At 50.3% G+C, this 25,684-nt stretch overlaps 1 protein-coding gene across 5 annotated transcripts in view; it reads right to left on the reverse strand.

The window, feature by feature from the left end:
* The window catches only part of RUNX2 (RUNX family transcription factor 2), a 287,069-nt gene that overhangs the window by 243,441 nt on the left and 17,944 nt on the right, over positions 1–25,684 (reverse strand). For all 5 annotated transcript variants that reach the window (XM_075555013.1, XM_075555010.1, XM_075555014.1 and 2 more), the window contains exon 3: positions 24,629–24,733. In XM_075555013.1, coding sequence (XP_075411128.1) covers positions 24,629–24,733 — 105 coding nt within the window. The remainder of the gene's footprint in view (positions 1–24,628; positions 24,734–25,684) is intronic.

Raw genomic sequence — 25,684 nt, forward strand, 5'->3', positions numbered from 1 at the left:
AGGAGATGAAGAATCCCCTGGTCTAAAATGCTTTCTGAAGCACGGGAAGAGAAGGTGGTATCTCAGTTCTTGCAAGATCCTTTCAACGGGTTCATCTTTATCAAACAGAGCACTTGGCATTTTGAGATGAAGGTTCAGTAGGGTGGCCATGCTTTCCCCCAGTAATCAAGGAGCTAGTCTCCATTTGGAAGATCTGAGCAAAAACGTTTACAATAAAGAATATGCACAAATATATTTGCATCCAAAGACAGCCAGGCCCTTGATAAAACAGCAGAAAGGGACATGTTAAAACCCTAACAGGGGCTTTCTTTGGAGTCACTTTCTTTTAGACACCTGCTGAGTTGTCTTAATTTTTTTTTTTAAGTTATCCTATGCAATAAAAAAAGTGGCATTTTTTAAATACACGGAGCAACCATTGGCAGGACCAAGTGTCACCTTATGTTGTTATCACGAGCCCTACGCAGGTTATATTTTCAGCAACACCTTTTTTTTTTTTACATATCCTCTAGAGCAGCGGTTCTCAACCTGTGGGTTGCGACTCCTTTGGAGGCCAAACTACCCTTTTACAGGGGTCACCTGATTCATAACAGTAGCAGAATGACAATTATGAAGTAGCAACAAAATCATGTTATGGTTGGCGGGGTGGTCGCCACCACATGAGGAACTGGATGAGAGGGTCACGGCATGAGGAAGGTTGAGAACCATGGATCTGAAGTATGGAAACATGAAATCTTGCCACTGCTCCAGAGTGAGGTTGGCACAGGACCGGGCAGAGCTTCATGCTGTAATATACACACGCAGGGTCGCTATGAGTCGGAACCCACTCAATTGCACCTAATAGCAACTAACACCTGCCGCTCGAGAAGGGCAGAGCACCCGTGCATGCTGGCCCTGGGGACCACCAGGAGGGCACAGAGGCCACGGGGTCAGGGAGAATCCTCATTAGCTATGACTAATACGAATTTTGATTTCTCAAGGAAGAAGAAGCAGTGGGGGTGGGGGGCGTTAGTGGGGGTATGCAAAAGTTCACGGTCGCATTGCTAATGGTCACGAGAGACTCCTGCACACTCAGCACTGCACGAAGGACAAACACAAGGGCCTCAAATACTGTCTGAGGCTCTAAGGGAGCCCTGGTGGTGTCCTAGCTTTTGCACGGGGCTGCAAACCACAAGGTCAGCAGTTCACAACCACCAGCCCCTCCTCGGAAGAAAGAGGAGACGTTCTATTCCTGTTAAAAGTTACGGTCTCAGAAATCCGCAGAAGCAGTTCTACTCTGTCCCCAGGGTCATGTGAGTCGACATCAGTCCAACGGCAGTGCGTTTGACGTCTTCCACGCCGCTCGTTGAAGGAGCGTCAAGGGGCTCTAGCTAAGTGCTGGCTGCTAGCTGAAATCCCCGCGGTTGGAACACCAGCTGCGTCGCAGGAGAACAATGAGGCTGCCTGCTTCTGTAAGGACCACAGTCTCAGAAACCCTGCAGGGACGGTCATCTATCCTAAGGGTCTCTGTGGGTCAGAATCAACTCAACTGCAAGAGATTGGGGTTTTATGCATGGTTCTTTTGGGTTGGGTTGGGTTAGCGGGGACAGGGAGGATAATGAAAAATGGTTAATCACTCTGCTTGCTAGCCAGTCAGCAGACAGCTCCAACCTACCCAGGATCTCCACAGGAGCAAGACCTGGTGGTTTCCTTCCCCAAGGATTAAGGCCAAGAAACCCCAGGTAGTTCCACCTCATCAAAGTTGCCATGAGTCAGCCCCGTCGACACGACAGCGCCAAACAAGTGGTTTTAGATCATCTCAACCTCAGCTAGAGATGACGTCCTATAAAGTTTCCCCCCAACATTACTCACAGGTATTCACAGGTTTTGTCACCAAGCACAAGGAAAGGTGCTGACATGAAGTCAGAAAACAGAGTTGCCTGCCCACCAGGACTCTGGGCCAGCTAAGGCAGCCTCTGAGGAGCTCCATCTCCTTGTCCGTAAAGGGAAGTTAATGGGAAGTATCCAGTACAGATAGAGCTTTGTCAAATCCGCGACCTTTATCTCCACCCTCCCACCGTCAAGCCACACCGCCTCCAGTGGCTTCCACTCATCGACCACGTTACAGGACACACTAGCTCCCACTGTGGGTGTCTCCATCTGTAACCTTCATCGGAGCAGAAGGCCTCATCTTCCACCCAAGGAGCAGCTGGTGGTTTTGAACCACTGGTCTTGTGGTTTGCAGCCCACCGTGTAGTCAACTAAACCACCCGAGCTCATAAGCCCTTACGTCAAACCAGATGCTTTCTGCACTCTTGGGTCTGAAACCCCTTTCCTTTGCATGAAAATGTACTCAGGAGCCCCTTTGATCCGCCGAGAAGCCGGTGCTCGGTTGCCCGGTGGAGCTGTGAAGGCAGTAGGTGTGCTGCCGGAAAGCGAAGAGGAGGACATGAGGAAGGACTGGCCTGATGTCCACCTCAAGTGTGGGCTGAGCAGTCCATGAGGGCTGAGCACAGGCCTGCTGAGTGAAGTCGGAGAGCTACAGGGGATGTGGGCAAGGCCAGAGTGCAGACCGTTGACCGCAAAATATGGCTTCTTAGTCATACCTTTTTATATGTTATTACACATAAAAGCTGGGAGACCAGTTCTCCCCCACAATATAGGGCCCTCTCTTACTCAAAATCATGCTGGGTGCAAATCGTCACTGTACTCTACTGGCGACCTTTTCAATCAGACTCTCTAAACTAAGACATTTCATCAGCACCAAGCCTTCGGAGGAGGGAGGCTGACTTAACTCAGGAATAAAGGAGACGTACACGTTAGTAGACATAGCCAGTTCGACCCTGTCCGGGAGAGCTGCTGGGAGTCAGAATCAACCCAATGGCAGTGAGTTTGGTCTGGGCTGGGTAGACATGACTAAGGGGCCCTGGTGGTGCTGTGACTCAGGCACTGGGCTGCTCGATGAAAGGGTGGCCACTCCAAAAAGATGAGGCTACCACCTTCCGTGAAGATTCACAGCCGTGGAAACCTTCCGGGGCCGGCCTGCCCTGTCCTATGGGATCCCTAAGAACCAGAATTGACTCCGTGGCAGTGGGTTTGGTTGGGGGCTTCACGTGTTAATTACTGCAGCTGAGTTTTCTTCGAAGGCTAACTTTCTCTGATGGGGCAAGACCCCCGAGGCCAAAGGTGATATCAACAGCAGACATTCACTGAATGGCTGCAGGAACTTTGTATGCACGGGGCTGAGGAGGGAAGATCTTAATGGGCAAATAATACGTCCAAAGACGTTATTTCACATCATTTGCAAGGCAGGTGTCTTCTCACTGCTGAATGGGGGAGAGGCTGGTGCGGCGGCATTTTCCTGAGGCAGAGAGGACCCTACGACCTTACAGGAACCAGCCACAGAGGGCCAGGAACGGAGCCAGGGGCATGCACATCTCCCTGCCATCACCGGCCCCTGCCCCACCCCCCGCCCCCCAACAAAACAAAGTAAAACGTGCCTTTCTTCTGACAGACTGTATGGAGCAGATGGATACCAAGCTAAAGAGACACATGAAGAAGCATTTCTAAATGAGCAGAAATGCCACTTCTTCCTTCAAATGTGGGAATGGCTCCCTTCTCTGTCGGAAGTCTCTCTTGACAGCGAACTCCCTCTGAGTCATCTCCTTGAGCCCCGGCATTGGGGCGGCCCTCAGCACATGTGGTCGGAACCAGAGGTCTCTGTCTCGGCCATCAGATCTCCTCCCGCTGGCCGGCGTGTGCCACAAATCTCACGTGACAAAAGCTACATTCCATCCTCTGGGGGTCCATTTATTCACCCCCCCCACCCACCCTGTCCCCCTTGAAATTCGGTTGAGAGTCTCTGTTTGCTTCCATCTCAGGCCTCCTGACGGAAGAGAAGGACGACACGTGGCTCCACGCACCTTTTCTGGGGGTGTCACAGACCCCAGAAGGACACCGCCCAACAATGACACACACCCAGGGCTGCTGCGCCTTCATAAAGACTCTGCCCACTAACTACCTTGCCTCCAAACGCCACCCTGGGGCTGGACTTCCCACAAGCAAACAGGCTTCTTCAGCCACGAGATCCTCCAGCCCGGGACGAAAACTTTCTCTTGCTCAGGTCCTTGAAGCTCCTGGATGCCATGAACGGCCGCTGCAGGGGGCCTCACACTACGTGCATCAACAGCTGGAAAAGTGGCCGTGAACATGAACCAGGCAGATATCCAGCATGTTGACCCATCTATACTTTCCTAGTGATAAAATCCAGAAAGTCTTCAATCTCTGGTCCCAAGCAATGGCCTTGCTACATCTGGTTTGTGGCAGCAGCGTGGAGTTGTCTACGTAGCCGGGGAAGAGGCCAGGCCAGAATCCCCTGGGACGTGGCCAACGCACAGGACCTCCCACTGACAGGCTCTCCAAATCCCCGTCCACTCTGGCTCTCTGACTCCTCCAGCCGCCAGGAAAACCTATGCCCTTCCCTATTCACCGTGTGATGTTGGCAGGCTCTCGCACCCTGACCACTGCAGGTTCTCGCCCCCTCTCTCCGTCTATCACAGGTCCTCGGGAAGAAAGGACAGCAAGTTCCTAAGTCTTCCGAGTCCCCTTGGAAGAAAAGGCTCTGAAGAGAACAGATGACTGAACAGCTTTTGTGGGTGCACTCCCGAGTCTCTGGCTGCTTCACCTAAATCAATACACGATCAACTTGAACGCTTATTCTGCAAGGCGGGAGAACCAGGTTCGGTTCATGGTATCGGAAAGGAGCTGCAGGAAACGATCATCCCTCCACTCCCCGCATCTGTGTACCGGAGAGACTTCACCTGCTGGTACAGCTCAGCAAGCGGGGAGGGGGAGGGACGGCAACCAAACCTCTTTGGAGCTGATTTTTCCTTCCCTTCTAATCACTTGGCCTCGGAGCAGGAAGGGAAGCCATTAAACCCCTTTTAGGCTGTCTTTCGTAATAGGTTTCCTCCGGGGGAAGGGAGCTACCATTTTCAGGAAACGTTAGAAGAAAGATTGAGTTGGGGGGAGGAGGGAGGGACGGGGGCGCGATTCAAATGTACACATCATGAAAAGAACTCAATAAAAATTGAGGAGCAAGGCCAGCAAGAAAAGACCCAAGAGCAGGGAGAGAGGAGGCCGCCCAAGCAACAGGCTGTACCTTCTGACCCGACGTGGGTTCCAGAGGGCGCAGCTATGCTTGGGGAAGGTGAAGTCCAGTGCAGGAAGGGCCTGTGGGCTGCTTAACGAACCACGGGGCCCAAATTATTTGGGGAAGAAAGAAAAATAAAGCCTTCTTCCCAGACCAGTCACCTGTTTTAAAGGCTGTTCTTCTTTGGTCTCTTTGATTATTATTATTTGGGGGGGGAAATATAAAACCATATCCACTTGGTTCAAAATAAAGAATGCATCTGAACACAAACTCTGTGTGTGTGTGTGTGTGTGTGTGTGTGTGTGTGTGTGTGTGTGTGTGTGTGTGTGTGTGTGTGTGGTTTCTCTCAGTCTCATCAGGGAGCTAACATAAGTGCTTGCAGCAAACCATATGCAGGTGTACTCATTTATCAGGACAAGAGGCGCTCAGACAGGTATTTAAGAAGCAAAAGAGTGGATTAAAGGAGGACACAGCAACATACAAATCCTGACACCGGCTTCTCTCTGAGAACGGGGAACCCAGAAGGCAGAGGGCTCCCAGCTCCACAGCTGGAAGGAACGGTGTGCTCAGCTCAACTCCTTCAGCACCCTGCCAACTTTTAAAAGCGTTTCTGCTTTCAGAAGTAAATCCTGCCTACTTTCTCCCTCCTTCCTTCCCTGTGACGATAAATTCCTGGAGGGTGATTTTTTGGACTGCATCTCGCAAGCACCAGGTGATGCTAACTTCAATGTCACCTGGAAATGTTTTTCACTTCTCCCAGTAGGAAGGGAACCAAGAAAAGTTAATCAACCTCATAAAACCTTACCTTTTGTCATCTGGCCGGTACCAGTTAAATAGACCTGAGTTTTTCAATGCTAAAACATGCTCACCTTGAACCCCCAATTTTTCATGTCATGCCTAGCCTGATCAAAAATGATCGGCAACAATTTGTTTTCATTACTTGGAAAAACGATTCCTCTTCTTGGTTATATAGGTTTTTTGCAATTACAGATTTAATAGCCGTGGAAACAAGGCAAGTCACCCTCCTCTAACTCTACAGTCCTCCGTGGCTCTGCGCTTCAGGACGATGACAGAAACCGGATCATCATTTTCTCTGGTTTTCAAAGCAGAAAGGTGGAGCTTCGCTGAACCCCACAGTACTGCTGTTGGGATGGAAGGAAGCACAGAAAGCCCTCCACTCAATCCCTTAGCCCTCAGGAGCCCCTTTGACTTAATGATTCTTATCCTAAGAACCTACATCTCTCCTGCTACATCCAACTTACATCTATCACGCTTTGTTTAAAACCTCCTATTTCTCTGACCTCACAAAAAACAGCTGGTCACCATACACCGCTTAATAACTCCTCATAACCCTGAAGTATGTTATTAAGTCATTTTTTTCAGTCTTCTCTTCTTGAAGCTAAATCATCCCAAGTCTTTTAACTTATCCTTATAGGTTCAATTTTACAGTCCTTTAATCATCCTCGGGGCTTTCTGTGCTAAATGTTCTTAAGTTCTCCACGATGCTCTTAGGTTTTAAAATCCAGCGCACCTTGGGAAGTGCTTCTCACTGTCCATAAAAACAAAGACTACTCCAGGGTAGTACACACCGTCCTGAGAGAATCTAGACAAACGGCTAACTTACTGCTTTATTTGCGTTGTTTTCAATCAAATAGTTGATCCTACGGCTCTTTGCCTTGGAGAGAGAAAAGTTCTTCCGGACCCAGATTGTTCATGCCAGCTACAGAGACACCATCCATTCTTCCTCCACCTTCTCTCACCCACTTTTCCTTTCAGACCTCTTCAAGGTCGCCCTCAACTGACTGTCCATTCCAGCATGGGCCTTGTGATTCAAGGTCATGAGTCTTTAGCCAATCTAACCTGGACCACTTAGCTAACCCAAGTTGCCAGCCAACAATGGCTTAAGATGTGTTTTCCTTTGCAGATAACATCTATGAAGGGCCTCAGGGTCTTAAAGAACCGCACTCACTTGGCGAGGATCGCCTGAGAGAGCCCTGAGACCAGTGCGGACAGACAGGAGTCTCTCTACGCTCATCAACGGGTACCACCTGTCAGGCCTCCTGGAGAAGAATGAATCAGGCAGCTGTGAGAGGAGAGCCCTTTTGTATAAGCCCTCTCTTTTTCTCCAACCATTTAGGTGTTTCTAAGGGCTGCAAGGAGTCCTGGTGGAACAGCATTGTGCTGCTAGCCACGAGGTCAGAGGTTCAAACCTACAAGCCGTGCCACAGGATAAAGAGGAGGTTGCCTGCTTCCCTACAGATTTCAAGCCTCAGAAATCCATAGGATTTAAAGAGTAAGAATCGGCTCAAAGGCAGGGACAGTGGAACCCATGTAGCAGCGTCTGCGCAAAAGATCTGACCACCTGCTCCCCTAAACATAACCGCCTAGAACACCTGAGTGGGTTGTTCCACTCTGTCCCACGGGGTTGCTTGAAGTCCACGGTGACTCGATGGCACCACCACCACCATGGCCTTCTCCTTCTCTCAATGCACACGACTGGAGTGGGTTACTGGGTTTTGAGGCTCTGCCTGTGACGTGGCCTTGGCCTTCTAGCCCCCCACCCCCTCTTCTCTAATCCTCCAGGCCTCTGCTCACATGTCACCTCCTTGGGGAGCCCTTTCCAGAATGACTCCAGAATAGACCCCTTCTGCTCCCTCCCTCCCCATTAGTCTTCATTAGGTCAGCCAGGCCCCTTCCACAGCCCTTATCCCAATTTGCAATTAGACGCAATTATAGATAAATGCTCATTTAGGCATTTCTTGTCTGACTCCCCAAAGGCGGGGGGGGGGGGGGTGGCGGGGGGGGGGGGCTTCATGTCTGCTCAGCTCTGTAAGCCTGGCAGCTGGCTCCTAATGAGCATTCAAGCAAAATCTCAATGGGTGGAGGTTTCTATCACAAGGAATATTTACTTTTTCTTGTATTTGTTTTATCTCTAGTTGCAGCAAAGAGAGGTACTGGCCGCTGCTATATTGGAGAATGGTGTTTTTAGCGGCGGTCCGGTGGCAGGGAGAAAACCCCACGTCAAATGCGGGCAGCCTGGTATGGCTCGGGGAAGAGCGAGGCTCCCGCCACTGAGACAGCTGCTGCCTCTTCTAAGGCATTAACCAGCGGTGGTTGCCAGCCTTCTCTTATGCTCCTCCTTCTCCACAGAGCAAGTTACCCTCTCCTCCCAGCTTCAGTGAAGCAGTGCAGGCTACCAGACCCCAGGACTTCCCTGATGCGATATCCCATCTTCTCCACAAAGCGACAGGATTACAGGCCGTCCCCAGCTCACGCACGAGCTCCGCCGTCCCCAAGACTGTCTTTCAGTTGAATGGGTGTCTCAGGCACCATGAGATACAGTTCCCATTCACTAGCAAACACCCGTCTCAGTACAGACGATGTGGAGTGCCTTCAGGTGCGTCCCAAACCTTGAAGACACACTCCAGACACACTAAACCACCTTCAGCCACATAACATAGCCCTAATAGCAGGGATGTTTTGATACGCGGAAGAAGCAACACCAGGTGCTCATCACAAACTCCTGTGGGAGTACACAGGCTTTACGGGGGGAGGGAGGACCCCTGATGGCGTACTGGGTGACGCACTGGCTGCTCATCCCAATGTCAGCATTTCAAAGGCACCAGCATCCATGGGAGAAAGATGCTTTCTGCTCCCATGAAGAGTTACCATCTTCGAAACCCACCGAGGTAGTTCTACCCCGTCCTATAGGGCCACTGTCAGTCAGAATTGGGTCAATGGCAGTGGGTTTAGGCTTTTTTTTGGGGGGGGGGATCATAACTACTGGTTATACGTAAGTTAGACATCTATAGCCCAGGGACTGCCTGATTTCTAAAAAAAAAAAAGATAGCAATGATAGTATATACATTTAATTACCAGTTTGACTCTTAGGAGATGCTTATAAACAATGTTTCTTTCCTTCTGTGGGGTAACCTTTATTTTCTAATTTTATCTGCTTCTCCCTCTTGTGTAACAGTTTAAAGTTCATTGCCTTCCCCGGTACTGACTGGATCTCTCTGATAGGGAACGTGAGCCCCTGCTGAGAGGTAGCTTAACGATTTGTGACTTTAATCCGTGTCAATTCAGTGTAGCTTCACGGTGGCCCACTCTGTTGGCTATACTTTGTCGTGAGGCCCTCAATACTCATTTAATACGTTTTTTTCTTAAGTCCATTTTTCCATGCCCTTTAGAAAGTCCCCTCGCATATGGAACATACACACCTGCTCTGTGCCAGGCCCATACCCGGAGACTTTCTGACTATTGAGTAATGCTACCAAAGCACCAGGTATACTTCTCAGGTGAACCAGCCAACCCAGCATGCCCCGGACCCACGGCCAGCAGCCCCATGACCGTAGGAGAGGGGCATTAGGGGATTCCGTAGCGAATAACTAACAGGAAGAGGCCTGGGCTTCTTGCCCGTGTCCGTAAATCATCTGCTGACTTGCGCAGTGTCACAGGGGAAGTATCCTTGCCTCAGTTTATCTACCTGTAAAATGAAGTGGGGGGTGGTGGTAGGTGCCTCCCTCAAAGGGGTGTAAGGAGAATCAGTGAGGTAATGTCTCAGTGTTTGGAACGCCTTGGCAGAAAGGCGCTACATAATTACTATTTGGTATTTCAGCTGCCCTTCATGTGCGCCAAGCACTTTATGAGCCTTCCTCAGCAGTTACTCCTCCCAGCCACTCTGCGAAGGGGCCTTCGCGTCCCCTTCCATCCCAAGGACCAGGAAACCCAGTGGATCGCTGAGGATCAGTTCGGCAGCACCAAGGTGTCAAGAATGAGGATCATCCCAGGCCCCCAATTCCCTTCATCCTAACCGAACCAGCGCCTCAAATACATACTGCCCTCGCAGATGAGTTCTGTTACGCTCCTCTGATGAAGACCTCCAACTCCAAAGACACGGTGACCTGCTGTGGGCAGGGAGGCCTGGCTGCCCAGGAGGTGGGAGAGAATGAAGTGCCCACTGGATGGAAGCAAAAGCTCTGGAGACCAGCGCTCTCCTCCCCCTTCCTCACACCCCTGGTCAACAGTCCGTGGTTTGGGGATCTGCATAATCTCTTTTGAAGGATCCATATGTTTTCCTAAGGAATTTTCAGGGCCAATTCTAAGGCTGAGAAGCAGAGTCCAGGTGAAAACACCCCAGACTCCCAAGCCCAAATGCATCTTAGCATGCCTCCCTGGGTGACAGTGCATGGAAACAGAATGAGATGAAGATGTGGGAGCATGCTGTGGAGGGGACATGCACAGCCGGAAGTGGGGGGCAGCTGGTGGAGGGGCAGGAAGTACAATCTTTTTCAGGGCCGGGGAGCTCTTCCCTGCCAGCCCCTTACACGCAGCAATGAGAGGCACGCAGAGCCAAGGCCCACATGGCCCTAATGACATGGCCCTAACCACCCAGCCTCCAGAGAGCTCTGTCCCAGCCCAGGGTCTCCCAGCACTCCGGGACCAGACACGTGGCTCTTTTCTTCCTTCTGCTTCATCCAACAGCTCATCTACCAAATACAAACTGCCCCCTTTCACTTCCGACTGCTGCACTTTCACCAGCACAGCAGAAAGTGAGCGCACAGCAGTGTCTCAGGTATGCCTGTCCGGGTTGCTGGCCGTCAAATGTAAGATGGGGAGGGAGACGATGCGGGCATACTCAGCCAGGGAGTTATTTTGCATACACTGGGAATGTCCTCAAAACACCTTAGGATCTGCCCAGGTCAGAGATTTCAACCTCTCTCCTCCTAGATTGTACCCTCCCTTCTGGGCCTGCCCCTTCTCTGCAAGGCTACTGTCCCTCAACCCATAGGCCCAAACCTCTCCAGTGCTCCCCATGGTGAGAACTGCCTAGAGCCTGCTCTTCCTCATTCCCTTCCTCCCTCTCTCATCAATAGATCTGTGTCCTATGTCTCAGCCCCTTAAATTCTCCTCCAGCTAATCTGTCAACATGCACAGGAAGCTGCCACACAGAAAAATGGCTGAGAGGGTGGCCAGGGGCACCAGGAGCAAGTGTACTTCGAAGCAGGAGGCTGCTCACACAGTGAATCAGCCATGAGCAGATCCATCAGCACTCGGAGGCCAACGATGCTCAGTGTGCCAGGTACACTCCCCACTGAAGGAACTACTCAAGGTTATACGCTGCTGCTGCTGGACATAGAAAACTGAGCCTGAAGGAAGAACTGAGGCGCCAGAGGAAGAATAAGGAGTAAATAAATAACCCTGGGAAGAAACAGTGCGCAGGCGGCACAGATTCGCTGAGCTACTAACTGAAAGGCTAGGGGTTCGAATCCACCCGGGGGCACTTTGACAGCAAGGTCTGGGATCTGCTTCTGAAAGGAAACTATCCTGAAAATTCTCTGAGACACAGGCCTACTCCGCACACAGGGGTCACCGCGGAGTCTTGACCAGCTTGAAGACAACAGACAATAATAACAAACCATAAAATGACATACACCAGTTTAAAACACATCTTCTATTTGTGTAACAGTTTAAAGTTAATGAATGACTAATTACAGATAGCATAAAACCAGGCTCGCCTAAAATAATACACACACATATACACAGAGATCTTTAAAGAGTGTGGTTGCAACAGAAAAGCTCATAAAGTTCTCGTCTGATTCAAAAGGACAGAGATTGTGATTAATTTCATGAAAACAAGACGCCCTAAAATGTTAAGAAGAGCGACTGAAAGCAAATGAATCACCCAATCATTTTCAAGCCGGGAGAGGAGAAAAAGCTAGCATGCCTAAGGGGAAATTGAAATACTTACAAAAGGAGTAAATATGCAATTTCAGAAACTAGAAACTCTCACTTTAAACTTACAAAACTTTGCTCTCCAGCACCCCGAACTTTGAGGAGCACTGGTGGTACGGTGGTGGAAGCACTGGGCTGCTAACTGAAAGGTCAGAGGTTCACATCCACCACCTGCTCGATGGCAGGGTGATACGGCAATCTGCTTCCATAAAGATCTATAGCCTTGGAAGCCTTATGAAGAGGAGCCGCTAGGAGTGCAAATCAATTCGAGGGCAATGGGTGGACCCAGCGTGTCCCTGAAAACTACCCCTCTGTTTCTACCCAAAAGCTTGCTGCCAATAAAGGACACCGTAGAACTTCTTTGTACCTCACTGTGTATTGAAGTATGCGTTGTCTTGGCCAGAAGGATTGAGATTTAAGCCTTAAGCATCCTATTTAAGGAGAAGCTTTTGTCTGCCAGTAAAGGTATTTATCCGTGCATAGTAGCAGAGATGGGCCGAGCAGACAGGGGCCGCTCTTCCGCGGCTCCTGAAACACCTCACATAGCAGATGGAGGCTCTTACTTAGTTACTGCCTAGGATCTGGAACGAATCGAAGTAGGTTTTCACATCATTTCTCTCTCAATTTTCAAAAACCTGAGCAATTATCTTCTAGATCTACCTACTTAAAAACTGTTGAGAAGTTCACGTGGCGATCAAAGATAGCCTTTAATTGGCATCACAAACTTCTCCCGGAAATGTGCTACCAAGTTGCTCACTCACAGCCTCCCTACAGAACAGATTGGACGTGGCCCCGTTAGATTTCCAAGCCGTCGTCTTGATGGAAGCAGATGGGCACATCTCGCTCCCTCAGGGAGGAGAGAAGCCACCCCCCCAAACCTTCAGGGAGCAGCCCAACACTTCACCCCCAGGCCACCAGTGCCCCTTATAGACATGCTAATGAGGGGCCAAGGACAAAGGGGTCATTCAACAAAAACCTTCCCTTAAAGTACCATGGAGTACTGACAAAGAACAAACCGATCTGTGTTGGAAGAAATAAGACCAGAGTCCTTCTTAGAGGCCAGGACACGGCTTCAGCTTCCATACGTTGTCTTACCTACATGGGGCGTGTGGTCAGGAGAGACCAGTCCCTGGAGGACATCATGCTTGGTAAAGTCGAGGGTCAGCGAAACAGGAGACAGACGGACCCAGTGGCTGCGTCACTGAGTTCAGCCAGAGAAGCCATTTGTTTATGGGGAGAGCAGCGTTTCCTTCCATTGGGCATAGGGCCGCTATGGGTCAGCGCCAACTCCACGCTGATGGCACCTAACAATAACAACAGGCTCCTCTAAGCAGCCCTAGTGGCGAGGCAGGTTACAAAGACGGGCTGCTGACCACAAGAGATGAGATGACCATGAGGGAGATGACAAAGAAAGATGAGGTCGCCGCTCCCATAACGGTTTACAACCTCGGCAACCCAGAAGGTGCAGCTCCCACTGAGAGCCTGAAACCACTCGAAGCGGTGAGTGAGATTCTCCCGATTGTGCCCTCCTGCAAGCAAATGCTAGAGAGTAACCAGACCAGAAGCGAGGAGCCGTTGGGTGATTCATCAGGAATATGCTCTCTCTTGGGAAGGAAAAACTATTTTCTTGGGGGGGAGGGGAAAACAACAGACAAAGAACCCTCCCTTTAATAAATGATTTCTGCCCTGCCACCAAAACTACGGACACATTTGGAGCAAGGGGGTGGTGTTTCTAGGACACATCCATCCACCGGAAACCTGCTGTGCGGTATTTGGCGAGAAGTCATCTATCAACTGGAGCAGGAGCATGTGGGGAAGGCACTCAGGTTGTGAAGGCTACAGGGCCACGTTAACACAAGTCCTGTCCCGTGAAGAAGCAGCACGTTCGGGGACAGGGAGCCAGGAGAGGGTGCCCACGCTAGACACAAGCCTGTCTTCAGGATGTGACAGGATATGGCGGCCGGCGCTCCTGGCTGCAGCCTGCCCATGTGCTGTTGAAGTAGCTGACCGCCATGCAGCCGAGAGGGAAGGAATGTGTAAACAGGCCATAGTTCCTTGCATCAGGCCCACTGAACGTTGCACAACACGAAATACCTCGCGATGTGTCATTTCCTCCTTGGCCATCTTCCCAGCTCCTGACAGTCAGTCAACAACAAAAAAAAAAAAAAGAAAGAAAGAAAAAGAGCGAGAAGTCCCGAAAGAGATTTAAAACTGCTCTTCTCAAAAGCACATTCCACCAACCACCAGACGGATGGATGGATGGACGGAACATCCACCAGCATGCCTGCCTGCGCTCCCCACCCCACCCCCCGCCCCCACCTCCTCCGTCCTCCTTGGGAAAAAAATTAAAATGAGAAGAGCGCTTGTTCTTTGGGTGACCAAGCGATTCATATGCAGGACCATCAACCCCTGGTTTCGGGTGTGGACTTGTCAATGACAAAACATGGCATTGGCCCAAGAGGGCGGTCCCCTGGGCCTTTATGCAGAGGGAAAGTCAGACAGTCACAGCGAGGGCCTTGGGCAGAGGGTAACGTGTTAGGTCGGGGGCAGCAGACATATGGTTTCGCAAGGTTTCTCAGGTGGTTGTCACAGAGCCAGGACAGAAGTGCTGCTCTTCTGTCGCGAGGTTTCCAGCAGCCTGACCTGAAAAAAAATTCTTCGCTGTCCCTCCCTCCAACTCATTTTTACAAGTCCCCCACTCTGCCTGCCCCTGTGGCCAACCTCTGTACAAGCAGCCACCTCAGATGAAGCAGCAAAGGCCATGGGCTTGCTCCGTCCTCCCACCTGGAGGCGGTGAGTGGCCACTGTGACATCATTGCCAATGACGAAGAGAGAGGGCCACGCCCTCCACTCTCTGCCCTTCCCCTGGCTGGAGAACCATCTCAGCAGTGGGCGGCACAAACGGCATGAGAGAGAAAAAAATACATATGCAGATCTATTGGATGACACCTTGCATAGACCACCCCGCTTTGTTTGAATCAGTTTCCTTAGGTTTGTTAAAGTTAAAAAAAATAATGTACACTCAGAAGTGCTTCAAGAATACAGAGAAACTAAATCTCTAACTGCTGGTGGATTTGGACACAGATGAGAATGAGCAAGCAGGAAAGGCAGAGTCTGGCTACGGGACTCAGTCCCATAACAAGTGGGGTGAAGTGAGGTGGTGACACCGTGCCAGGGATACGCACGCTTCCTGACACCCCCAGATGACCTCTGATGACACACCTAAGCTCCAGCACCTGCAGCCAAAGGCCCGAAGCTAGTGGGGTCAAGGGCACACACATCCCTGAGAAAGAAATGTAGCTTCCCCTTCGGCCATCACGCCTGGGTGGGTGGCCGGTCAGCAGCAAGGTACACAGATAAGGGCCCTGGCCTCGCCCTGAAGGTAGCTATGGCCTGCGACCTTGGGGCAGAACACGCACAGAAACTCCTAGAAACCCACTCGCAGGGGGCGGGTATCCAGTTTACAGGTATGCTGACAAGTGGGAATGTTCGAAGCCGGAGAATAGAAAGGATGAAACTTCCAGCCTGGTCCGTGTGAAGATGCGTAAGCTATTTCTGCCACAAAATTGCCAGCTGGCCAGGCAGGTCTCCTTATGGCTTTGATCTACCAAATGCTGTTCAAATACCTAACGTTGTCGTCGTCACCGGGTGCCACCAAGCAGATTCCAACTCAGAGCAACCCTGTGTGCTCAGAGCGAAATGCTGCCTGAAACTTCTTGCATGGATCTGGCTCAACTTGATCAGCTGACATCACACCCAACAAGGCAAGAAAAAATTTAAAAATTAAAAAACAGCGGCCGTTCAGTCGACTCTGATGGCACCCTCATCTGGCTGACAGTAGAGCTGTGCTCCACAAGGTTGGTTTTTAGGAAGTAGATTGCCCGGCCTTTCTTGGGAAGCACCTCCTCCAGAGAGACTCAAACCTCCAGCCGGTCAGTTACCATGTTAACCGTTGGCACCACCCAAGGCTCCCACGACACACAAACTGTTGCTGCTGTTGCCATTAGCTGCTTTTGCGACGGTTCTGCCCCATCTACAGAGGCCCCACCTGGGCAGAGGACAACGGCTCCGTAGGGTTGTCAAGCCTGGGACCTTTCTGAAGCTGATCGGCAGGCTTGTCTTCTAAGGGGGTTCTGGGTTGGTTTAAACCAGTGGTTCTCAACCTTCCTAATGCCGGACCCTTTAATACAGTTCCTCATGTTGTGGTGACCCCCGTATGTGGGCATATCTGCAGGTGGGAGGACCCACTTGGAGATGGATAGAGGAGCGGTGTCTCCGTTCCTATGACCATCGGAAATATGGTCTTAGGTGACCCCTGTGAAGGGGTCGTTCAACCCTCAAAGGGGTCTTGACCCACAGGTTGAGAACCACGGGTTTAAACTATCAGTTTTCTAGCTGGTTGAATGCTGGGCCCTTTGTGCCCCACAGGGACTCCCAGACAAGGTAATTAAAACAAAACCCGCAAATCCCTCATGATCTTGGAGTCCATTCCAACTCAAAGCAAGCTTATTCTAGAGCTAGCGACCCTTGAGACAGAGCAGAACTAGCCCCATCAGGTTCCCGGAAGATGTGGGTCACCTTTAAGGCCGCAGACTGACTGGCACATCTTTCTCCCAGGGAGCCACGGCTGGATTCGAACCCCAGCGTGTCTTTCAGCAGCGGAGTGCTTCACCACCGCAGCTCCAACAGGTAACGCCCGAACCCCACCTGCCGCCACGGACTGACTGCCGCATAATATTCCCCGCTCACTGCAATACTGTCAGACAGGGCAGAACTTCTGGCTAGGGTTTGCAAGGCTCAAACTGCTGACAGAAGCAGACTGCCCCATCTTCCTCCCTGGGGGAGCAGGGAAGCACTTCCATCACAGCTCCAAATCCAAACCAACAACCAACCCCAAAACTACTCCCCTCCGGTGCATTTTGACTTGTACGTAGCAACCCAATCGAGAGGGTTTCTGAGACGATCAGCCGTCACGGGAATAGACAGCCTCATTTTCTCCCAAGGAGCAGATGGTGGGTTGAAACTAGTAGCTCTGTTCTGAATTTAACAAATTTGGTTAATATTAGACAAATTAATAATGGGTACAAAGAAGTACCCCTAGGTAAACTTTGAGTGGTTTGGTAGAATTGTAACCTTCCCCTAGATGGGAAAGTCAAGAGACCATTCAGAAAATAGAACCTTAATGAACTTCTTTCTTCTGCTGCAGCAGCGGCATGTACTGGGTAGACAGTGATGGGCGTTGATGGCATTCATCACCCCAGTGAAGCACTGTCAATCTCCACACCCTGTGGGGTTCCTTCCGCTGGGTCCAGGCTATGCCTGTGTCTCTCGTTAGCCAATAGAATATAGAGGACAGGCCCGTGGGTGCTTCTCAGCCTGGGGGTGGTAGAATTCTAGCTTTCGATGCAGAGACACAGGTTCAGTTCAATTCCCAGCCCATCTACTTCCCGAGCTGCCAACGGAGGCTGGCATGTGGCTGTGATGCTGACCAGGTTTCAGCTGAGCTTCCAGACTAAGCTGGACTAAGAGGAAAGTCCCCTAAATCTACTTCTGAATAATCGGCCACGGAAAAGCCTATGGATCACGCTTCAGTCCAATCGTTGTCCATGGGGCTGCCAGGTGTTGGGGGCACAATTCGACCGCTGCAAAGAACAATAGTTCTGGGTCTGAGCCCCTAATGAAGCACGTCTGATAGCTTTATGTTTGCGGAGGAGCAGGGCACAGTGCAAGGAGTCATCCCAGAACCCCGTCGGGAGAGGTAGCCCTAGAACTGCATGGAGCAAGTAAAGCCCAGCTGTCCCGTCCCTCTTCCAACCATCCCCACCACGCCACAGACATATGAAGGAAGCCACTTTAGATGTCCCAGCACCAAGCGCCCACATGAGACCACAAGCCGGAACAGCAGCAGAAAGGCCATCCAAACGGGTGGCAGGCAGCTCACAGAATCGTGAGAAGTCACAATTCAGCCGCTGTTTCAAGCCCTGATGTTATGGAGAGATGTGCCACACAGCAAGCAGCGACCTGGAAAATCAGGAGGAGAATGAAAAGGATGCTGACGGGTGTGAACCTTTGCTGCCGCCGGACAGAGTGCACTGGAAAGTGTATTTAAATGCCGAGGTAGTTCAGCAACAAGGAACGCCTGAGCATTTGTCCGCCCTTTGGATCCACTTGAAATTTGTTTTCATTTTTTTGCTTTTCTGGGGGGATAGGAGGGAGTGTGTGTGTGTGTGTGTGTGTGTGTGTGTGTTTCTATGAAATCCAGGTAGTAACCGGGATGGACCGTTTCTTAGGGTTCTGGCCTCGTGAGGTTCTGGCATGGTGAGGCTTGGAAAAATGGGGAGCTGAAGTAGTTAGTTTATTGTGCCAACCTGGCCAATAAACACATGTGGGGTTAATTGAAGGGCAGAGGGATAAATGGCTCCACGAGCCTTGCCTTTCTAGTTCTCGGGTCTCTTGCTTTCTGATGGTCGGATCAGGGTGGAGCTGCCTTAGCCAGTTCCCTGCTTCAGTTTACAAGGCTCGCTTCCTTCAAGATATCCCCGAGGAAAAGCCACATGGGCCTCCCCCAATGCAGCCCTGGGTGCTGAGCAGCCGTGTGGAGACCCCTGCCAGTGCTGAGATGCTTACACACTCACTGACTCGGCTTTCCTCTTGCAGTTGGCATCATTGCATCTGTTTTATGAGATGGAGGAGGACTTTGTGGATTGATGTCGGACAAATGGGCTAATGTTGGACTTGTGGGTTTGGGCAACACTGGGTTGGGATGTTTTCTTGATGTGCATTTACCCTTTATAGAAAACGCTCTCTTAGACATATGGGTTTCTGTGGATTTGTTTCTCTAAAGCACCCAGACTAACACAGGAGCTAATAGTGACGTGGACAAGAATGAAGAAACATGTTCTAAAATTGATTGTGCTGCTGGTTACACAACTCGGTCGACTGTGTTTGAGCCACTGACTTGTATGGTACATGAATTATATGTCAATAAAACTGTTACAAGCCAAAGAACAACAGCCCCATTATGTAAGGTGACTTAGCATCTCTAGCCTCTAACAGCCAGTGGGGAACTTGGCCGTCCTCTTCCCTAACCCCAAACCATGGGGGTGAGCCTGTGACACTGTGAACCGAGTTATCACTCAGACGGGGACAGCTCTAAGTCACAAAGGAGTCGGAACCCAGTGCATACACGGGACAAAGGGACCCGAGAGAAACCAACATTCCCAAGTGGCAAGTACCCAGGGCTGTGGCTCCCGCTGCACTGCCTTCTCCCGCTGGCGAGCACACCCCTCATTTGCCAACAGAAGGTCAAAACGCCTTGCCTAAACATAAGACGTACAAATTTGGGAATCTGAAGTGATGATGTCACGTCTTAAAAACGATAAGCTGGCAGAGGGGATAAATGGCATTTTGTAAAGATGTGCACCGTTTTCGTGTTTACACGACTTAAGATGAAGGTCCTAATAAGTCATCGGCTATGTTCCTTTAAAGGGAAGTTTTATAACCGAGATGAATCACAACTGCAAAAGATCAAAGTGGAAAAACATCAATGATGCCACGGGGTACTTTTTAATCTTGTAATGAGTGATGATCATGTGCTCTTATGAAGTGAGTCCAACTGCCAACGCCAGATGTGTATATTAAGAAAAGAAGTTGTTTGTGATGTGACAGCACCGGTTCAGCTGCCAGAGACAGAAAACATAGAAGGATGAAACCTTTCCGATTGTTTTTGAGGGAAAAGCAAGTCGCGGCAGATGCAGCCATGAGCCGGACCTCGGAAGGGGGCACCCGTGCCATCGCATCCTCTGTCAGGCTGGTCTTCGCTGCTCAAGAAGTTACCAGTACCACCAGTGCCCGACAGCCGTCCCCAGGCACTGTGAATGCCCCCAGCACCATTTAGAGCACTGCTGAGTGTCATTTCCCTAATCTCGATGCTGGTTCCTAGAAGCACGCCGTCAGCAAAACTTCCCAACAAGCTTCTGACCCTGAGAAAGCTTCCTTAATCATAACGGCAACACTTCATCCGACGGTCCCCACGCACTTCCTTCACAAGTTGCTAGGCACTGTCCGCAACAACTCACGGCCACCCGGGCACAAGAGAAGGGACCACGGCCCGCCTGGTCCTGCAGCCTCCTCCCGATTGATCGCTGTGTGGGAGCCGACTGCGGCAACAGCCCCCGATCCATCTCATTGAGAGTCTTCCTCGTTTTCAGAGAGGGATCCCACCTCGCGTGCCTGCCAGCCTTTAACACCTGAGCCACCGAGCGTAACAAAAATACTACTGCCACTCCCGCCGCCATGCAAGAGGGGAACAAAGCAAAGGGACAGGAGCAGGCTTTGCACTACCCAGCGAGCAAATGGGGGAGCTGGGAATTCAACCCAGGCTGCCGGACAGCAAGCTGCCCTGGGAACCCCCACATCAACGTCCGAGAAACAAACGCAGCCACTCACAGCCAGAGCGTGCCTTGCTCCAACAGCCCATCTACCAGAAGCAGCTTTTCAACAGGCGTGCGCTCGGACCTTTGAAGGAGAGGCCGTGTCATTCGCAGGTCTCCATAGCTACACAACCCCCAACTCCTTTCAACCCCACTGCAAGACGCAGCTGGGATGATTTCTATGGCACTCCTTAGAGGAATAATTATTTGGACTACAAGAGAACTGAAACTATGGTATTGTCCTTTACTATTTCTTTCCCCCTCTGCCCCAAAGAGAGAGCGCTTTTGCCTAAAGCTCTTGGCTCTTCAAAGCCTATGCATTATTTGGATTCTAGAGCAAAGGTCGACAGACCTCGATTTGTGCTACCTGTTTTGATAAATCTGACTTGAATGACACGTCATCGTGATGGTTTACTGTGGCTGCTTTGCATTACAGTGGCAGACACTGTACAGCTAAATGATTTCATATCGGGCGCCCAACAGAAAACATTTGCCTGCACCCATTCATGGTGGGCTGCGATCGACAGTTTGAAACCATGAGCAGCTCCGAGGGGGACAGACTGGGCTCTCTACTCCTGTCAACGGTTAGTCTGTCCTGCCCTGTCCTAAGGGTCTCGATGAGTCGGCATGCACGTGTTGGCAGTGAGTTCTTCAGTTTCTTACACCATGCTAAAGGAACCCTCAAAAGCCTGTTGCACCCACTGCTGAGGACACTGGCAAATCCTGGGGGCAGATCTCAAATTTACAGAACATTCCTGAGAAGTGTTGGGCACCCAGGTGCCACAGTGGGGGCAGGGTTGGACTGCTAACTGGAAGGCAGGCAGTTAGACCCTCTCAGCCAATCCATGGGAAAGCGATGAGGCTGCTGGCTTTCATCAATACTTCCAGCCTCAGAAACCCGATGGAGCACTTCTGCTCTGGCCTTCAAGGTCGCCATGCATCGGGCTTGACCTGAGGGCAGTGGCCTCTTTGACAAGAGTGCTGTAATACATTGGATGTGCAGGCCAGCCAAGATCAGAGTGGAAGGAAGTCATCACACACAGAGACTCCACATCATAGCCACCTGAGATGTTACCAATACCAGACCCATCCTCAAATCTGGGATCTGCGCTTAGCAAGTCACCTCATGACGTCAGGGAAAGGACATCCACTCGTCCAAGATGATGGTGGCAACATATGTACAAATATGCTTGACACAATGGATATATTGACTGTTGAAAAAGCTGTAAGAGCCCCCAATAAAATGATTTAAAAAAAAAAGATATTTGGGGTTCCTAAGAAACGTCACACCAGCCATCCCAGGACAGGTGTTCTATGTAGATTGCTTTCCCTTCCCCCACCTGAAACTGGAATCCCCCTCTGCCTACCACCCCTCGGCCCCTAACCTTCATTCCCCTCTGTGCAGGTCTCTGAGGTTACAACACAGTGAGCCTATAGACTTATCCTGTCCGTCGAAAATCTCCCAGAAGTGAGGTAATCCTACCCTCACTTGACGCAGAAGCAACTTTCCCAAAGCGACCCTGCCCCCTCACCTTCTTCCCATCGTTCTGGATGGGACAACACCCTCCCGCCCCATGGCGGCTCCCAGGCAGCTCGTCAAGGTGTGTGACTGGCCTAGCACACACGATAGCCGTGGCGTGTTCAAAGGACAGCAAAAGGCAGGAAACTTCTGTAAAAGCTAAGTGGTACATGGTCCTCCGTACTAAACGACCACTCTCTGGCTGTGTGCACCCCTCAAACAGATGGCCCTGCCTTTCAGGAACTCAAGAACTAGATCAACGATAACCGTCAGATGCACAACACGACAAAGAGCGTAATCATTGGCACTGAATTATACATGTAGACGTCGTTGAGCCATCTATGCCACAATTAAACAATTAAAAAAATCACATGCACACCAGTGAGCACAAGGAAGAAGAGAATGTTCCAAAATTGATTGAGGTCATGATGGTACAACTCCTCTTTACAGGACTGAACTGTTGAATTGTATGACAGACAGAGGAAGTGCCAATAAAACGGTTTTGTTTTTTTAAAAAGGCTGCCATTAGATGATGTCGTCCTGCCATTTAAAGCAGCGGTTCTCAGCCTGTGGGTCACGACCCCTTTGGGGGCCAAAGGACCCTTTCACAGGGGTCGCCCGATTCATAACAGTAGCAAAATGACAGTGATGAAGTAGCAACGAAGATAATTGTATGGTTGGTGGGTCACCACCACATGAGGAACTGTGTGACAGGGTCGTGGCCTGAGGAAGGTTGGGAACCACTGGTTTAAAGCATCCTGCTCAATGTATGGCAGCTGAAAAAAGTCAGCCGAAGCCCTTCAACCAGCCAAGACAGCCCTGCTCTCTCCCGGCCACCTGCTCTGCACAACCATTCTCCCTGCGGACTGGAGGCTTAGGGCTGGGGCAGACGTGCCCAGCAACCACCTAAGAGGGCCTCCCCAAACCAAGCAGACAAACAAATGACCCAGCATTGCGAGCCTGGAAGGACGCCACATACATGAAAGCAGAAGACAACAGAAACCTCAAAGCCTGGCTCTGGGGCAGGAAGCCTCCCTCTTTCAGGCAAGCAGTCAGTCTGTGAGAAGGGGCAGTGGCCAGAGAAACAGGAGCTTCCCTCAGTTCCCGCTGCTGAGAGAGAGGATGCTACTTAAACTAAAAAAAAAAAAAAGAAAGAAAAGAAAAAAAAAAACACCACCTCACTGCCATACTGCCCTCGAGCTGACTCTGACACATACCGAGCCTATAGGGTAGAGTAGAACTTTCCCTGTTTTTCCGAGGCTGCAAATATTTATGGGAGCAGAAAGCCTCCTTATCCCCACCCCCAAGTGACTGGTAGGTTTGAACCACTGACCTTGTAGTTAGCAGCCCAACACACACCCTACCATCAGAGCTCTTAGGAGACTACTTAGTTGGAGGCAAACCCTGACTGGACCTTCTCTCTTACTTTAGGTGAAGAAAAAGAGAGGCTACTCTCCCAACTCCACACAGGTGTGCTGTTCTCTGCCCAATCCTTCCACTGGTTCTGCCTCCACTGCCACGAAACTCCCTAGATGCCGTGGGTACCACTCAGATGTAGGCATTCATCCCAGGCAGAGTTCCAGATGGCATTTCCATTGGCAAGTTTCCTCCCTTGGCAAATTGAGTTTTATTCTGAAACGGTCAATGATGTGCCGTGCCTAGAGAACCAACATTTTTTTTCCCTTGGGGAGGGGGAGGGGGGACTTTCAGAAAGTCAGTGGCACCATTTTTAAAATGTGGTTTCTATATTAAGTATCTTTAATCTCGAACTCCATCTAACCGCTGCTATGCTGGGTTTATTCAACTCATTTGGGGGCAGGGGAGAGGGAGGCAAAACTGCTTCCGTTTAGACTGGAGGAAAAATGCACCTGGACCCAAAAAAGAAGGCCAGGCCCTCTCAGTTAACCCTTTTAGATTTCCCGAGCCAGACCAGTGTCCCAAGAAGGGCTCAGCCTGGTGTGTCTCTCTCTGTTAAAAGAAATGATCTATAACAATTACTGGAACATGACCAAACAACAGTGTTGTAACAATCAAGCAAGTTATCATTTGCGAATAAATTCTTTGTAATTAAGTAGTGTGCTCTTTATAAAGGGAATTGAGTGGGCGAGTTAAAAGAGTTAAAACACATTCTTAGGCCATGGGAAAAATGGGCAAATGCTTTTTTGACTAAGCTCACGATTTTTAAGTTTATTGGATTCCCCTTCAGCACTCATGGGTCTATCCGGCCCTGTCTGTTGTGTAGAGTGGATGAGCAGAATTTCTTAGCAAAGAATGACACTGCGTGAATCATCTCTCCAGGTGACAGAGGCCTTAGCAAGCTGTGGCAAAGGCTAATGCAGGCCTGTAAATCCCCGGGTTGTGAACGCCCAACTGAGGGACGACTCAAACAGTTGACCTTAAATGTTATGTGAACATGCCCTCTCTCTGAAACCACTGAACCCAGCCCCTGCTCACAGCAAACTCTTCATGACCACCACCACCTTCACTTGCTGCACGTGCAGATTTTAAATCATTGGAAAAGGTTTGGGGAGCCTTTTCTCACAGGATAGGAAGGCTAAATTAAGAATGAGACACCCCTATTCCAACTTACCTACAAAGTCCACTGAGACACACTTAAATAACAGGCCTCCTTCATCACCTGGGACCCTATCTGTGATTTTATTTCCTACTATGAAACTCTGCCCAGTTTTAGGTATACAGCCAACTTGGCAAATAAACTGTCTATGAAAGAGGTACTGCACTCATTTCCCATCAGTTTCTCACAGGGGCTCAGCACACTCTATGACCATTTCCAATCGGAAGGCAAGCACTTACTTCGAGGTTCCCGGGGTCCGTCCACCGTAACTTTAATAGCTCTGTGATAGGTGGCTACTTGGGGAGGATTAGTGAAGACAGTTATCGTCAAGGTGAAACTCTTTCCTGCAGAAGGAAAAGGGGGGAAATCCACAGTGAATGTCAAAAGACAGTACAAGTGACAAATTTCACTTACAAAACTCTGGGGAGTAGGGAAATAAAGGCTACGTGCAGAACCCCTCGTTCTAATTGGGAATCATACCGTTAATAAACCCATGCATGGAGTGACAGACTCATCCTCTTGGCAGCACTACAAGGCTCCCATTCCCAACCCCACACCTCACCCAACCTCACCCGCCCCCAAAAGCTTTGTAGCAACAGTTGGCATGAGTAGAACAAGCACCTTAGACCACCTGGGGGGAGCTCCTTCTTGCAGCAGGGCTTCTAAGCAGTCCATCGACCCTTGCTGAGACTGCATTTCCTCCCTACACGTGTCCCCAGTCCCAGATGAGTTTGACAGATCCCCCTGTAGTCCTCAAAGATCCCCAAACTCACTGCCATTGAGTCAATCGCCCTCAGAGTGACCCTATAGGACAGAGTAGATGCGTCCCTGTGGGTTTTCAAGGCTGTAAATCTTTACAAGAGCAGAAAACCTCATCTTGTTCCCGTGGAGTAGGCTGTTGGTTTTGAACTGCTGACCTTGTGGTTAACAGCCCCAGCTCATAACCCCTTATACCATCTGAGTTCCTCTCAAAGATTCCCTAGGTGAGTCTTACAGGCATGTGTATACATAAGAATCATGGGGCAGCTTTTAAAATTATAAACCTGGGTGGAACTACAAATTCTCAGCAGGGAGTTGAAGGGGGATGAGCCGGTTCAAAGGCCTGCCTTTCAGATTTCCCCACCGTCAGGAACACATCCAACCACAGACAATCTTAGAAGTCTTTATTTAGGATGAGGTCATGACCCCCTGAAAGAACAATAGTAAATCACTGTTGATTATGTTATTTACTTCACATGGCTTCAGCACTGCATTTGCTTAACTGCACTACAATGGGAAGATGAAAGCGGAAAGTT

The sequence above is a fragment of the Tenrec ecaudatus genome, chromosome 7 (assembly GCF_050624435.1).
Source record: "Tenrec ecaudatus isolate mTenEca1 chromosome 7, mTenEca1.hap1, whole genome shotgun sequence".
Classification (NCBI taxonomy): Eukaryota; Metazoa; Chordata; class Mammalia; order Afrosoricida; family Tenrecidae; genus Tenrec; species Tenrec ecaudatus.